This window comes from Ahaetulla prasina, chromosome 10, assembly GCF_028640845.1.
Source record: "Ahaetulla prasina isolate Xishuangbanna chromosome 10, ASM2864084v1, whole genome shotgun sequence".
Taxonomy (NCBI): domain Eukaryota; kingdom Metazoa; phylum Chordata; class Lepidosauria; order Squamata; family Colubridae; genus Ahaetulla; species Ahaetulla prasina.
Window position 1 is genome coordinate 24716106 of NC_080548.1, and position 16646 is coordinate 24732751.

General features: G+C 44.9%; 1 protein-coding gene across 1 annotated transcript; it reads left to right on the plus strand.

Annotated features, from left to right (window-relative positions):
* The first annotated feature begins 9132 nt into the window (after nucleotides 1-9132).
* On the plus strand, nucleotides 9133-10080 carry LOC131204550 (G-protein coupled receptor 42-like). Its single transcript, XM_058195938.1, has one exon. The coding sequence runs from the start codon at nucleotides 9133-9135 to the stop codon at nucleotides 10078-10080; it is 948 nt and encodes a 315-aa protein (XP_058051921.1).
* The last annotated feature ends 6566 nt before the right edge of the window (nucleotides 10081-16646 follow it).

Sequence of the window (16646 nt, forward strand, 5' to 3'; positions counted from 1 at the left end):
AAAATAGCAGTAGCACTTAGACTTCACAGTGCTTTCCAGATCTCTCTAAAGCGGTTTTACAGAGTCGGCATATTGCCCCCAACAACAGTCCTTATTTTACTGAAGGATGGAAGGATGGAAGGCCGAAAAAGGGAGACCTTTCCCAGCCCCCACCTCCCCAAACACAACAGTTTAACATAATAACAGAGTTGGAAGGGACCTTGAAGGTCTTCTAGTCCAACCCCCTGCCCAGGCAGGAAACCCTACACCATTTCAGACAAATGGCTATCCAACATTTTCTTAAAAATTTCCAGTGTTGGAGCATTCACAACTTCTGCAGGCAAGTTTTTCTCGCATTGTGTGTCAGGTTCCAAGTAACGCATCCATCATAATTTAAACTCCGAGCCATTCTGTTTTCTCAAAGCACACATTTATTTAGATACATCATATTGTCACTAAGTGGTGAAAAGCCAGTACTAAAGTTCCCAGGCTTTTCACCCCAATATAAGTTTCAGTTTCTCAAGTTTCCAAAACAAACACATTGTCCAAGCAAGATGGGAGCTGGTTGCTCGGCTACATCTCTCTTTCTCCTTCTCTGATCAGCCAGACATTGGAATGTGGTTGACTCGTCAGTTAGGAATGCTATTTTGACTGAAGGCTCCATCCCTCCCCACTCAGCTCCCAAATGTGCCAAGCCAAATGCATGTCAAAATGACCAAGGATGCAAACAATCCCATACCCCAATCAATTTCAGGCTTGACATTGCGATGGAAATCAGTAGATAGTATTAGTGACTCTTCGGTATGATAGACGGTTGAGTTTTGGTCCCAGTGCATGGATCATACATGTAATCAAAATGGCTGCTTCTCCAAGGGTGAATGAAGCTGGTGATGGGTTTAGAAGGCTGTTGTCTTGACTTATTGCTTTGTTATACAGACCTATAAGTCAAGGACATGATAGGGGCCCTTGGACACCGTTTCCAGGCTTCTGAGTGTATACAGAAGACACTTCTGGTAGAATACTTGTCAAAGCTTGAATGTTCTGTCACCATTGCTGCCTGCAAATCATAAATGATGATTCTCCAAATCTATTTTGCTTTTCTTTCTTTTTGGCTGAAGAACCCAATAACATATACAGGTCATCCTCGACTTACAACAGTTCATTTAATGACCATTCTAAGTTACAACAGCACTGAAAGAAGGGACTTATGACCGTTAGTCACAGTTACAATCTTTGCAGCATCCATAAGATCACGGCATCAAAATTCAGGCACTTGGCATCTGGTTCATATTTATGACCATTGTTGTGTCCTAAAGTCATAATATCACCTTTTGTGACCTTCCCCGCTACTATAGGTAGTCCTTGACTTACAGCAGTTCATTTAGTGACAATCCGAAGTTACAATGGCAATGAAAATAGTTTTTCACACTTACAACCATTGTGTTGTGCCTCGTCCGCCCTCCTCTCCGCAGCCGGGCCCCTCCCATCTCCTGCTATCTCAGCCAGAGACTGATAGTGAAGAAGAATGGCCTGGCATGCCTCCAGCCCCCAGCCCTGGCACCATGCCCGGGCAGACTGAGCAAACAAACCTCCCTCCTATAGCATGTGAGCAGGAAGCCAGCCACGAGCTAGAATTGCCGGCAGTTGAGGAGGAAGACGAAAAGTGGAAAGATCCTCGCTTCCGGAGAATGGTGAGGCGACGTCAGCAAAAGGAAGGGAGGGGCAGGCCTGGATAAGTGCTGAGTCATGGAGCCACACCCCATGGCCTATATAAAGGATCTGCTTTTTGGCATTCCTTGAGTCAAGCAAAGTCTCATCTGGTTTGCTGAAGTCACACCTTGGATTCCTGCCTGCCCTGAGAACTCTGACAGGAATTTGGCAAAGCTGCAGAGGCTTCGTGGCCACACTTGATACAGACTTCCCAGACCTGGCCGTCAGAGGAGGAGTGGGACACGACACATTGCAGCCTCCCCATGGTCTCGTGATTTACATTTGGTTGCTTGACAATGAACTCACATTTATGACGGCTGCAGTGTCCCAGGGTCATGTGATCCCCTTTTGCGACCTTCTGACAAGCAATGTTAATGGGGGAGCCAGATTCACTTAACAACCGGCTTAGTAACTTTTCAACTTAACAACTGAGGCAAGAAAGGTGGTAAAATGGAGCAAAACTCACTTAACAAATGTCTCATTTGACATAATCTCATCTAACAACAGAAATTTGGGGTCAATTGTGGCCATAAGTCAGGGACTACAGTAGCTGTATCTATCTGACTCACCATCTTCTCAATTAGGAAATAAATATTTGAGATAAATACTATCCCTCCCCTCAAAAAAGCTCCCCAGATAATTTCACTTTTAAAAAGAACAGTTTCTCTCTTTGATAGTGCTTACTTTGGGCGTGGCTGCTGGGGGTTCACAGGTGTTCAGGAGAACCTCTAGCTAAAATTCTGTGCAGTGCGGAAAACCCCTAAATCCCACTCCTGGCTGGTCCTGCCCACCGCGCTCCTCCTCTCCCAGGAGTCCCCACATGGCCCGTTTTGGATGCAAGTAAGTGCAAGACACACACAGAGGCTCGAGGAGGGCGAAAAACAGGCCTTTTGGCCTCCAGAGGGCCTCCAGAGCCTGGGGAGGCAATTTTCACCCTCCTGGAGGCTTGAGGAAAGCCTCCAGAGGCCGGGGAGGGCAAAAACACCCCCCCCCGCCATGGTGCAGGAGGCCGACTAGGCCACGCCCACCATGGCCACACCCACCCAGCAACCAGGTAGAGAACCCCTTGCTAAAAAAAAATTAAATCCACCCCTGGCTTACTTGCCAATTAAAATTGATCTGCCTCTCATCAATCAGCCAGAGTTATATTTATGGATTCAAGCGTGTGTTATGTTAAAGAGACAATTTTGTCCTTCCTGATTGACTCACTTTAGAGAATAAACTTTCTGCTAGTCATCGGAGCATGTTTCCTTCCTGAAGAACTCGATCTATTTTCACGCTCAGGCAGCAATAATATAATACGACATATTACTTAAATTATGTGTATGTATGTGTGTATAAATCTGTGTGTGTGTGTATGTGTCTCTGTGTAATAGTTAAAAAAGGCATTGGTCAGCATCTGATAGTAACTTACAGAGGTTGAATATGCAATGAAGATATACACCTACATACAGAGGATCAAGATATCTGAATCTATCGTAGATCATCAATAACTATATCTAATTTTATTTATTTATTTATTTATTTATTGTTCAAATTTATATACCGCCCTATCTCCCACAGGACTCAGGGCGGTTTACAGGCATTTAAAAAACAGATAAATACAATCTAAAAAACAATTAAAAAACTTATTATGAAGCCTAACAATTAAAATAATTAAAATATAAAAATAAAACCCACTTAAAACCCATTAATTAAAACCTAACTCAGTCCTGCGCAATGAAATAAGTATGTTTTGAGCTCACGGCGGAAGGTCCGAAGGTCCGGAAGTTGGCGAAGTCCCGGGGCAGTTCGTTCCAGAGGGTGGGAGCCCCACAGAGAAGGCCCTCCCTGGGCGCCACCAGGCGACATTGCCTCGCTGGCGGCACCCTGAGAGTCCCTCCTGTGAGGCGCACGGGTCGATGAGAGGTATTCGGTAGCAGTAGGCGGTCCCGTAAATAACCCGGCCCTATGCCATGGGCGCTTTAAAGGTGGTCACCAACACCTTGAAGCGCACCCGAAGGCCACAGGTAGCCAGTGCAGCCTGCGCAGGATGGGTGTTATGTGGAGCCACGAGGGCTCCCTCTATCATCCAGCGCAGCTGCATTCTGGACTAACTGCAGCCTCCGGATGCCCTTCAAGGGGAGCCCCATGTGAGAGCATTGCAGTAATCCAGGCGAGGCGTCACGAGTGCGTGGTGACCGTGCACAGGGCATCCCGGTCCAGAAAGGCGCAACTGGCGTACCAGGCGAACCTGGTAAGCGCTCTCCTGGAGGCGGCCGTCAAATGGTCTTCTAAAGACAGCCGTTCATCAGGAGGGCGCCTAAGTTGCGCACCCCTCCGCCGGGGCCAATGACTCGCCACCGATGGTCAGCCGCGGTTAGCTGACTGTACCGGGATGCGGCATCCACAGCCACTCTGTCTTGGAGGATTGAGCTTGAGCCTGTTTCTCCCCATCCAGACCCGTCGGCCTCCAGACACGGGACAGCACTTGATAACCGTTGGGGTGGTCCGCGTGGAAAGGTACAGCTGGGTGTCATCCGCATACAGCTGATACCTCACGCGAAACCACTGATGATCTCACCCAGCGGCTTCATGTAGATGTTAAACAGAAGGCGAGAGGATCGACCCTGCGGCACCCACAAGTGAGGCACCTCGGGCCGACCTCTGCCCCTGTCAACACTGACTGCGACCGGCCGGAGAGATGGGAGGAGAACCACCGATAAGCGGTGCCTCCACTCCCAATCCCTCCAACCGCGCAGCAGGATACCATGGTCGATGGTATCGAAAGCCGCTGAGAGGTCTAATAGGACCAGGGCAGAGGAACAACCCCTATCCCTGGCCCTCCAGAGATCATCCACCAACGCGACCAAAGCCGTCTCCGTGCTGTAACGGGCGGAAACCGGACTGGAGCAGGTCTAGATAGACGGTTTCATCCAGGTGTAGAAACTGATATGCCACCATACTCTCTACAACCTTCGCGAGCGGGTTGGAGACGACGATAATTACCTAAAACAGCGGGTCAGGAAGGCTTCTTAAGGAGGGTCTCACCACCGCCTCTTTCAAGGCGGCCGGAAAGACACCTCCACCAAAGAAGCGGTCGTAATCGCCTGGAGCCAGCCTCGTGTCACCTCCTGGTGGCCAGCACCAGCCAGGAGGGGCACGGGTCCAGTAAACACGTGGTGGCATTCAGCCTACCCAACAACCTGTCCATGTCCTCGGGAGCCACAGGGTCAAACTCATCCCAGACAATGTCACCAAGACCACCCTCGGGCACCTCACCAGGGTCACCGCAATTTTGGTCCAACCCGTCCCGCAGCTGAACGATTTTATCGTATAGATAACCGTTAAACTCCTCAGCACGTCCCTGCAGCGGGTCATCCCGCTCCCCCTGATGAAGGAGGGAACGAGTCACCCGGAACAGGGCGGCTGGGCGGTTATCTGCCGACGCAATGAGGGAGGAGGCGTAGCAACGCCTCGCTTCCCTCAATGCCACTAGGTAAGTCCTAGTATAGGACTTCACTAGTGTCCGATCAGCCTCAGAACGGCTAGACCTCCAATATAATATATCTGTACCTGTTTTTGTGTCTGCTTCTATCAAAAACTTTGTAAAAAAAATATACAAATAGAATGAGACTATTGCCTTATACATTGTAAGCCGCCCTGAGTCTTTGGAGAAGGGCGGGGTATAAATGTAAACAAACAAACAAACAAACAAACAAACAAAAATTCCAGGCCACTTAGAAACAGGTTATACATTTTTTTTTTAACTTGGCTGATGCTTTAATTATCCTGTTTTAATTCAGCATTAAAATTATGTTAATGCGATGTGCCGATAAGAAAACAACATAAAGCCAACAGGAATTGTTTACAGTGTAAGCTTTATCCACAGGGTGTTGGTGATTAAACAAAAAGCACAAATATTGGCCTCAATGATGTGTGATGGTTTGTCCCCTTTTAGCACAATGTACATAAAGAAAAGTGTGGTTTGGATTTCATAATGATGGTCGCCATTATTGCCTTTTTTTTTAACCCTCTCCTTTTTGACACCCCCCAATTGTTCATGATCTGTTTCAAAGGAAAAATTAGTCCTTGGGTAACGACTGTAAGCCATCATGGTCATGTAAAATTGGGTGTGAAATCTAAAAATTCTCCCTACCGGTTCTGTGGGCGTGGCTTAACTGGCGGGCGTGGCTTGGTGGTCAGGTGACCGGGTGGGCGTGGCCAATAACAATAAATAATAAAAATAATAAACAAAGTATGCAAAACAATAAGAGGCACCAAAAAACACCTTTCACACTTTACACATACACAACACAACACCACCGACTCACACACAATGTAAAAGCAGCTGCACTTCACCCAAAATGGCCCCTGCAACAAGCAGGAACCACACACAGCCACAAAAAGCTCAAAACCCAACTTTCACACTTTACACACACACACACACAACACAACTGACTCACTCACACACACACACATTGCCACATACAGTTTGTGTAGTTAGAGCGAAACACTACAGAAACACACCAAATCTCAGGAAGCTGCACAAATATAAGCAAGGCGAACCTGAAAGAAGCAGCAAGCTGCCAAGTAGCCGAGTGTGGACCTGGCGATTGGGTGGGCATGGCCGGAGGCAGGGGGGAGCAGAGATTTTTGCTACCGGTTCTCCAAACTACCCGCCCCCATACTACTGGATCACCTGATCCGGTCTGAACCGGGAGCATTTCATCCCTGGATGTGACCGACCCAATTTTACAACTTTTTGGTGTCACCCAGTAAGTGAACACCATGGTTTTAAGGGCGAACACTACAGCCATGATGCAAAACCAATTGTTTCCTCTCAAAAATCAAGTGTCCGTTTTTTGAACATCATTGCAAAATACCATCATTTATTTATTTATTTATTGTATTTATTTTTCATACTTTTATACCGCCCTATCTCCCTAGGGATTCAGGGCGGTTCGCAACCAGATAAAAACATATATATAAATACAAATAAAACATCCATTAAAAAACTTATTATAATTGGTCGAATAATTAAAATAATTAAAATAACAATAATAATAAAAATAATAAAATCCCCATTAAAACCAATTTGAATTTAAAATCTAGTCCAGCCCTGCGCAAATAAATAGATGAGTCTTAAGCTCGTGGTGAAAGGTTCGGAGGTCGGGAAGTTGGCGAAGTCCTGGGGGAAGCTCGTTCCAGAGGGTGGGAGCCCCCACAGAGAAGGTCCTTCCCCTGGGTGTCGCCAGCCGGCACTGTCTGGCCGACGGCACCCTGAGGAGTCCCTCTCTGTGAGAGTGCACGGGTCGGTGAGAGGTATTCGGTAGCAGCAGACGGTCCCGTAAGTATCCCGGCCCTATGCCATGGAGCGCTTTGAAGATAATCACCAAAACCTTGAAGCGCACCCGGAAGACCACAGGTAGCCAGTGCAGTCTGCGCAGGAGAGGTGTCACATGGGAGCCATGAGGGGCTCCCTCTATCACCCGCGCAGCCGCGTTCTGAACTAACTGGAGCCTCCGGGTGCACCTCAAGGGGAGCCCCATGTAGAGAGCATTGCAGTAATCCAGATGAGACGTCACGAGAGCGTGAGTGACCGTGCATAGGGCATCTCGGTCTAGAAAGGGGCGCAACTGGCGAACCAGGCAAACCTGGTAAAAAGCTCTCCTGGAGACGGCCGCCAGATGATCTTCAAAGGACAGCCGTTCATCCAGGAGAACGCCCAAGTTGCGTACCCTCTCCATCGGGGCCATTGACTCGCCACCAACAGTCAGCCACGGTTGCAGCTGACTGTACCGGGATGCCGGCATCCACAGCCACTCTGTCTTGGAGGGATTGAGCTTGAGCCTGTTTCTCCCCATCCAGACCCGTACGGCTTCCAGACACCGGGACAACACTTCGATAGCTTCGTTGGGGTGGTCCGGTGTGGAAAAGTATATCATATGTAACTGCAGGACATGGCAAGTGGCCATAGGTGTGGCCACCTTGCTAAGCAACCAAAGAGTGGTCACATGACCAGTGATTGGGATTTGCTTCTGGGTCATAAATCCCCTTTTTAAGTTAGATTATAACTACTCCCTGTATTTTCACCCAAAATATTGTGTAATATCTGTACTTTCACCCAAAATATTGTGCCTGTGTATATGATGCGGTGGGTCAGTGGCTAAGACGCTGAGCTTGTCGATCGAAAGGTTGGCAGTTCAGCGGTTCGAATCCCTAGTGCTGCGCAATAGGGTGAACTCCAGTTACTTGTCCCAGCTTCTGCCAACCTAGCAGTTCGAAAGAAGTAAAAAATGCAAGTAGAAAAACAGAAGAAAATTTAATTAGGAAAGTTTTGGAGTGTGCATAGATGGACAAATTTACAAAATAAAGGAAGAAACATAATACTCTATGATATGGGAGAAATGGTACGAATGGTTAGAGGAGAGGGATAAAAGGCAAGGAAAGAGTAAAGGAGGAAGTAGTAGGAGTTGAAATGCAGTAACATACTAGTGGAAATGGAACGGACACAGAATGCATGATCGCTATTGAGTACACGGTTATCTGTATGTATATAAATCAATATATGAACTATATGTATAAATGGCAAATTGAAATAAGGGAGAAAAATGGATATGTATGGAATGTTTACTGATGCAAAATTGTTGAAAAGAAGAAAATTGTAAAAAATTATTTTTTGTTTTTTTAAAAAAATTGTTTAATAAAAATTATTTTTTTTAAAAAGCAAGCAGAAAAATAGGGACCTTCCTTTGGTGGGAAGGTAACAGCATTCCGTGCGCCTTTGGCGTTTAGTCATGCTGGCCACTTGACCACGGAGACGTCTTCGGACAGCGCTGGCTCTTCGGCTTTGAAACGGAGATGAGCACCACCCCCTAGAGTCAGGAACAACTAGCACATATGTGCGAGGGGAACCTTTACCTTTATATGCTATGATCTTAATTCAGAGGGAATCATATGATATGATGAAAAAAAACCGTACCACCCATTAATGTTTAAAGTTTTGGATATTAGAGAATTCCAGTATCAGATGACTGGAAATGAGGAATATTTCCAGAGTCGCAGGAGCGCAGCAATGGCCCAGCTTTTAAGAGATTCGGACGTCTTTCTTCATCACTTGTTCCGTCTTCCGGTTCCCCGGATTACCTAGGCATACTGAGAAGCCCAGTGGGCCATGAGAAACTTCGTATGACTTTCTGAGGTTTATGGCTTTATTGCCCTGGCTCACAGTCACTTTCACTGAACAAATTTTCACGGTCCATTTCACCAAAGAGCTGCCTTGTTTCATGCTTCTTGCATCTGCTCTTGCTCACTCGCTTGCTCGTTCGCTCACACACCCAACTATTTAACAGCTAAACAGACTGAGACCTTCTCGGCACTCCTGATGCTTGTTGAAAATAGACGGGAGAAATAAGTAGACAAGCAAAGCGTTGCTCCTTCCCTCTCCTTGAGGCTGATAGCATGTCAGTCTGGGAGATCATTTCTTTGGTGGTCTACGGGGCAACCATCCTCTTGGGATTGCCCTCCAATATCTTGGCCCTTTACATCTTCTACTGCCGCGCCAGGGTTCGCTTGACCCCCAACCTCATCTACATGATCAACCTTTGTCTCTCCGACTTGGCCTTCCTCCTTTTCCTACCTCTTAAGATGCTGGAAAAAGGAAAGGTGGACTGGACGATGCCTGGCTTCCTGTGTCCACTTTACAACCTGATTCATTTCGGCACGATTTACACCAGCGCCTGTTTCCTAACGGCTGTGAGCGCGGGGCGGTTTTTGGGAGCTGTTTATCCCCTCCACTATCAAGCTTACAAAAAGCCTTGCTATTCCTGCCTGGTTTCCGTGGGCATCTGGAGCTTGGTGGGGTTCCACGGGGTCCTCCTCTTCGCTCTCGAGACCTCCAGGGACACCAAGTCCAGCCTTTTCGCTGGGAACAGCTCTTCCTGCTACCACAACTTCAGTGAAGACCAGCTGGCTTTACTGGTCCCCGTACGGCTGGAACTCTCTGTCGTCTTGTTCTTTCTCCCTTTGCTAATCACGGCTTTTTGTTACGCTGGATGTATCCGTGTCCTGGTTGGATCGCATCTCCATCTGCGGAAGAAACGGCGCGCGGTACGGGTGGCCGCGGCCACTTTGTCTGTTTTTGTCCTCTGTTTTGGCCCTTATAACATATCCCATGTTGTAGGCTTCGTCAATGGGGAGGATGTTTGGTGGCGCACGGTGGCTCTGCTTCCAACGGCGTGCAATGCTTTTCTGGATCCCCTCATCTTCTACTTCCTCTCCTCTGCCATGGACGATGGGATCGTTCAAGTCTGGCGCTCGCTGAGGGACAAATATAGCTCCATCCGGATGAAGATTGTCTTGGCTCATGGAAAAGCCAAGACCCAACAGAGAGACAGGGGTATTGCCTGAATTCTTCGTTTTCCATGATGTCTTGTGTCTTGTGGTCGCTAACATATGGGATTAGACCGTCAGACTTTAACCATTCAGGAAAGGAATTGGTGTTCTCAGCATTTTCATGAGGAAGAACAAATGGGAGTTGTGCTGTAGGTACAGCATGCAGCATATATATATATAGGCTGCCTGACCAAATGACAAGCTAACTAATTTATACAGGTGAGGGATCAACTAAAGAAATCTTGTCTTAGGTCTGTACCTCTTTCATTCTCAGAGCCTTTACCTGGCACCAAGAAGGCAGCAGTTGAATTCGCCGACTCTAAGTGAAGGATCTGCCCAGTGGTGAAATCCAATTTTTTTTACTACCGGTTCCGTGGGTGTGGCTTGGTGGGCATGGCTTGGTGGGCATGGCAGGGGAAGGATACTGCAAAATCTCCATTCCCACCCCACTCCAGGGGAAGGATACTGCAAAATCTCCATTCCCACCACACTCCAGGGGAAGGATATTGCAAAATCCCCATTCCCACCCCACTCTGGGGCCAGCCAGAGGTGGTATTTGTTGGTTCTCCGGATTACTCAAATTTTCTGCTGCCGGTTCTCCAGAAACTGTCAGAACCTGCTGGATTTCACCCCTCGATCTGTCCCACTCAAGTGGAAACAGGTTTTGCAAAGCTTTGGATGAGATTAATAGCAGAAACTGCGGAGTAGAGAGAACATTCAGCGGCAACCTCCTGTTCACATTTCTGGAATTAGAATGGAAAGATGAATTGGACCACAGACTCGGTATAAACAATCCAGAAGAGTTATACATTCTGAGATCTTTTATTTTCTCTGGGAAATGGTCTGCAGAAACCGAGCTCGCCACTGGGGTGTAGGTGTGCATTTCTCAAGGGCTAAGCAGCTCACAGCTTTGAATGTGATCAAATGCATGTTATCTGAGCCAGCAGGGCACAAATAATTGTTTATTTAAAATATACTGTGGGGAAAAAAAACCTGACAGAGGATCCTTAACTTTTATATTTTCATAATATGTCTTATGTAAATGAAGAATTTTGTCCTTTTTTTGAGTAGGGAAGTTGTATCTTGTATGCTCTTTTAGTACCTTGGAAATAATATTTCAGGTTCTTCCTTTCAGCCAGTGGCTATTAACCACAAAAAGAACAGAGGGATGAAGATAATTTTTCTTTCCCCCTCTTTCTTAGGTGCCTTCTTCCTAATATTTGGTGCTGGAGGCAGCCCTCCCTTTCTGCATAGTTGGGTTTATGTAGAGGAAAAACAGGGAGACCTTACCACTCATTCCTCCTCAGTTTAAGCTCTCTCAGAATTAAGAGGAAAAACAGAAGGAGGAAACTCTGTGTCTTTTACCTTGAGTCCCCGAATGAAAGGAAGGACAGGCAACTAATTGATCATAAAAAAATAGCATGGAGAAGTCCAGTGGTGGGTTTCAATTTTTTTTACTACCGGTTCTGTGGGTGTGGCTTGGTGGGCGTGGCATGGCTTCGTGGGTGTGGCTTGGTGGGCCTGGCAGGGGAAGGATACTGTAAAATCTCCATTCCCTCCCCACTCCAGGGGAAGGTTACTGCAAAATCCCCATTTCCTCCTGATCAGCTGGGACTTGGGAGGCAAAGAATAGATGGGGGTGGCACCAGTCAGAATTTTTACTACCGGTTCTCCGAACTGCTCAAAATTTCCGCTACCAATTCTCCAGAACTGGCCAGAACCTGCTGAAACCCACCTCTGGAGCAGTCAGTGCACTCATGCAGATGTTTGCACAGACATGAGCTTTCCCACACAAAAGATTTCCCTTTTCAAAAATGGAAGGCTAGCTTGCTGTTAATGAGTGAGGCGGCAAAAAGGATTGGAATGAGGTCCAGGGGAGCTAAATGTTTTCTTACTTATAGCCTTAGCTGCATCTGTATCACAGGAGAAAGGGAACCAGATGTCTTCTGCTCACTTGATTCCACTCTCAAACTGCTCTTGTATTATGAGTTACCTTGAGGTGAAACGGGCAATCTGTAAATTTAATAGATGATGCATACATACATACATACATACATACATACACCCCCCACACACAGAGGATATAGATAGATGATAGATAGATGATAGACAGATAGATGATAGACAAATATATGGATGATAGATTTTATATCTATCTAGTTTTGATTTTATATCTATATTTTATATCTTAGATAGATAGATAGATAGACAGACAGACAGACAGACAGACAGATTATAGGTAGGTAATGAATGGTTGGATGGATGGATAGATAGATACATAGATACATAGATGATAGATAGATGATAAATAGATAGACAGACAGACAGACAGATAGATAGATAGACAGCCAGACAGATTATAGGTAGGTAACGAATGGGTGGGTGGATGGATAGATAGATACATAGATGATAGACAGATGATAGATAGATAGATAGATAGATAGATAGATAGATAGATAGATAGATAGATAGATAGATAAATAGATAGAGACAGACAGACAGACAGACAGACAGAAAGATTATAGGTAGATAATGAATGGATGGATGGATCAATGGATGGATGGATGGATGGATAGATAGATACATAGATGATAGATAGATAGATAGATAGATAGATAGATACCATAGATAGATGATGGATGGATGGATGGATAGATAGATAGATAGACAGATAGATAGATTTATAGACAGACAGACAGACGGACAGACAGATACCTGCATAGTTAGTTAGTTGGTTGGTTGGTTGGTTGGTTGGATGGATGGATAGATGTTCCCCTCCCCTCCATCATTCATCCAACATCGACCTTTTTGCATCTTAAGATCACAAATTGTAGAACGAAGGAAGGAAGATCTCAGCCTTTTTCTGCATGGCACCCCTTCCCTCTTTTGAAGAACATGTCTATATCAGCCTACGGTAATTTTTCCCCCTCAAGGATAAGCCTTCAACATTGTCCTCGACTATCCATTCATCTAGCAACCATTCAAAGTTATAACAGCACCGGGGGGGGGGGGGGAAATGACTTACAAACAGTATCCACACTTACAACTGTTACAGCAACTCCAGAGTTACATCATCAAAATTTGGGTGCTTGGCAACGGGTATGTATTTATGACTCTTCTCATGGGATTGCCATTTGTAACCTTCCCAGCCAGGTTCTGACAAGGGAAGTCAATGGGGAGAAACAGGATTCGCTTAATGACTGCCTGAGTCATTTAACAAATGCAGTGATTCACTTAACAACTGTGGCACAAAATGTCATAAAATTGGGTGTGACTCATTTAATAACCCTTTTGCTTAATGATGGAAATTCTGGTCCCAATGCAGTTGTAGGTAGGGGATTACCTGTATGTAAAACAGATTTTTTTTCTGGACTAGAAATATTTCTCAAACTTTTTTTTTTCTTGGCATATTCTTGTCCAGTACTTTGGTGTTCAGGGTGAAGAAGGACGTGATGCTTCACACTTTTATTTCAAACAAATATTTTGGACTGACAATTTATTTAAATCTGCTGTAACTGTTCCAGTAATGGAGATGCTTCTATATTTATAATGAATGATTCATGTTAGTCCAGATAGTAATGAAACTAAAGCAGGTGTTAATTATGATTATATGATTATAATATTGTTATATTATATTGGAGCCAATTTGGTTTTATATTCACAGATTAGAACTTAGATTTACGAAATTAAATGTATTTGGGACCAAGACTAAAGTGTGTACATATAATTTATTAAGAGGGCTGCTTTATAAAAGTCAATATTGAGCAATCTCTTGCCAAGCTCATTTGCTGACTTCATGGATATATTTCTTGGTCACAACATGGAAGTGGTTTGTCACTGTCTCTCCCCTGGGTTTCCCCCCCCCCTAAAATTTCCCAATATAGTCTTATTCTCTTCAAATTTGAATGATTTAGAGAGCCGCATCCAAGATCTGATTCTGCTTGTGTCAAGCATGAAAGATCAGGTTCACATGTACAAGTGCAGTTAAACTTGGGATTTATTGCTATGCACCAGAATTTTCCTAACTAATAATTAACACCTGCTTGGGGTTAAGGATCAATAGAATTCAAAGGAGGTTGCTAGGCTGATCCAGTGGTGGGATTCAAATAATTTAACAACCGGTTCTCTGCCCTAATGACTAGCTAGGTGGTCGTGGCCATGGTAGGCGTGGCCAGGGGGTGTGACAGGAAGCACTCGGCATCCCGCAGGAGCAAAAATAGGCCATGTGGGGGAGACCCCCCCCCCCGCGCCCTGTTTTGGACCTAATAGGCCTCCCTGCAGATGGGTCATGGGGGGGGGGGGTTGCGCTGCATCCTCCCAATGCCCTGTTTTGGGCCTAGGAGGCCTTCCTGAAGCCTCCTAGGAGTGAAAATGGGCCACAGGGAGGGGGGAGAGTGCGCCGTGCCCCATTTTGGCCCTAGGAGGCCTCACTGCACTTACCTTGGAGCCCAAATGGGGCACGTGGGCACTCCTGGAAGGGGAGGGGCAGGGTGGAGCCAGCCAGCAATTTAGCTACCGGTTTGTCTGAACCAGCCTGAACCAGCTGAATCCCACCACATCCCTCTTTTAACTCCTCTACCAGGTTCTGCCATCCTTTTACAGCTTAGCTTTCAAAATATTGGCTTGAAAAAGCCGCAAAACAGGCACAGCTTTCTCCAAAGCCCATTCTTCCATTAATAAATCTTCAGACCAAGCCTAAACTGAGACCTTCACCCCACAATATTTTCCTAAATAAAGATATCTTTCCTTTATCTCAGTTTTTCCTATTTTTGTGGCTTTTTAAGACAATATTTTAAAAGCTTAGCAGAGTCAGATCTGCTTAATATTTGGATGAGAATTTGGCCCCACTTCAACTTTAGCTATTCCGTTAGAAGATTACAATTCAATAAATGTGCTTCATGATAATAAATAATAGAGAGAAACAATAGAAGTAATCTGTATCCTTTCACAGACCAGCTCTTTCTATTATATACTGTAATTATCATTATTTTTCCACCTTTCATTTTTTGTTCCTCCCAATGTGATATGTAAAGGTACATCAGAATTAAGCCTGTGTCTTAATATCTAAACACAATAGATCAGGAGACCAAAGTAGAAAAAAAGGAACTCCCATCATGACCATTAACCATACTGTCTGGGTTTGATGTGAATTGGAGTCCAACAGTGTTTGGAGTACTTCATTTCCTGGAATAGCCCAATCATACAGTTGGAGCAATACCATATCAACCATCACGTCCTAGTGATTTTCCTGAGAATGTGAATTATTTTTCTTGGTTCCAACTACTTCCTCATTTGGTCAAAAACTTAACTTGGGTGAACAGAGATTCCTTTTTTTGGTCAGTCCTATTTCTCAACTATGTCTGATAGCACACGTAGGTGTTTGGGGTTGGGTGGAAGAAGCATTGGATTGATTTTTTTAAAAAAGTAATTACCATATGAAATTCCTTTATCTATCTATCTATCTATCTATCTATCTATCTATCTATCTATCTATCTATCTATCTATCTTTCTTTCCTTTCTTTCTTTCTTTCTTTCTTTCTTTCTTTCTTTCTTTCTTTCTCTCTCTCTCTCTCTCTTTCTTTCCTTCCTTCCTCTCTCTCTCTCTCTTTCCTTCCTTCCTTCCTTCCTCCCTCCCTCTTTCTTTCTTCTTTCTTTCTCTCTTTTTCCTTCCTTCTTTCCTTCCTTCCTTCCTTCCTTCCTTCCTTCCTCCCTCCCTCCCTCCCTCCCTCCCTCTCTCTTTCTTTCTTCTTTCTCTCTTTTCCTTCCTTCCTTCTTTCCTTCCTTCCTTCCTTCCTTCCTTCCTCCCTCCCTCCCTCCCTCCCTCCCTCTCTCTTTCTTTCTTCTTTCTTTCTCTCTTTTTCCTTCCTTCCTTTCTTTCTTCCTTCCTCCTTCCCTTCCTCCCTCCCTCCCAATTCCTTCCTTCCTTCCTTCCTTCCTTCCTTCCTTCCTTCCTTCCTTCCTTCCTTCCTTCCTTCCTTCCTTCCTTCCTTCCTTCTTTCTTTCTTTCTTTCTTTCTTTCTTTCTTTCTTTCTTTCTTTCTTTCCATATCATCAAATTCCATGCTATCTTTGATAGTTCACAATGAACCACATACCGTTAATACCTTCTGTTCATTTCAAGAAGGGATTAGCTAAAGGAAGTTGATTTTTTTCTTTTTGGCCCATAAGATTGAAAAGTCTGTTACATAGCATTTTCCTTTCTTGTCCCCGTCCCCTCTGTCATTGTCAGGACATAGCTAGTGGAAAAGCTATTAGGTATACTGGTAATCTTTTCATTACCCTGGGTTTGACAGTCTCCTCAAATTCTCGGGAAGTTACCTTCCTGAGTATTATATGAATATAGGGTCAGCACTATCAGGCTGGGTGGAATAGTAATCTATATGGCAAGTCAGATAGTATTAAAAAGGCAAAAAAAATATATCTTTTCTTTGAGTTTTATGTAGGTTGAGCTAATATCACATCAGTTCTCAAGAGAGTTCTAAATTTTTCACATTCTGTATTTGCCTTACTTTAAACGTTGCTCCTTTACATCAAGAAAATTTTTTTATAAAACTTTTTCAATAAAAAAAAACAAAAACCCC

What these genes read in the sequence shown, in the direction of transcription:
- LOC131204550 (XM_058195938.1), top strand. Translation starts at nt 9,133, where the DNA reads ATGTCAGTCTGGGAGATCATTTCTTTGGTGGTCTACGGGGCAACCATC.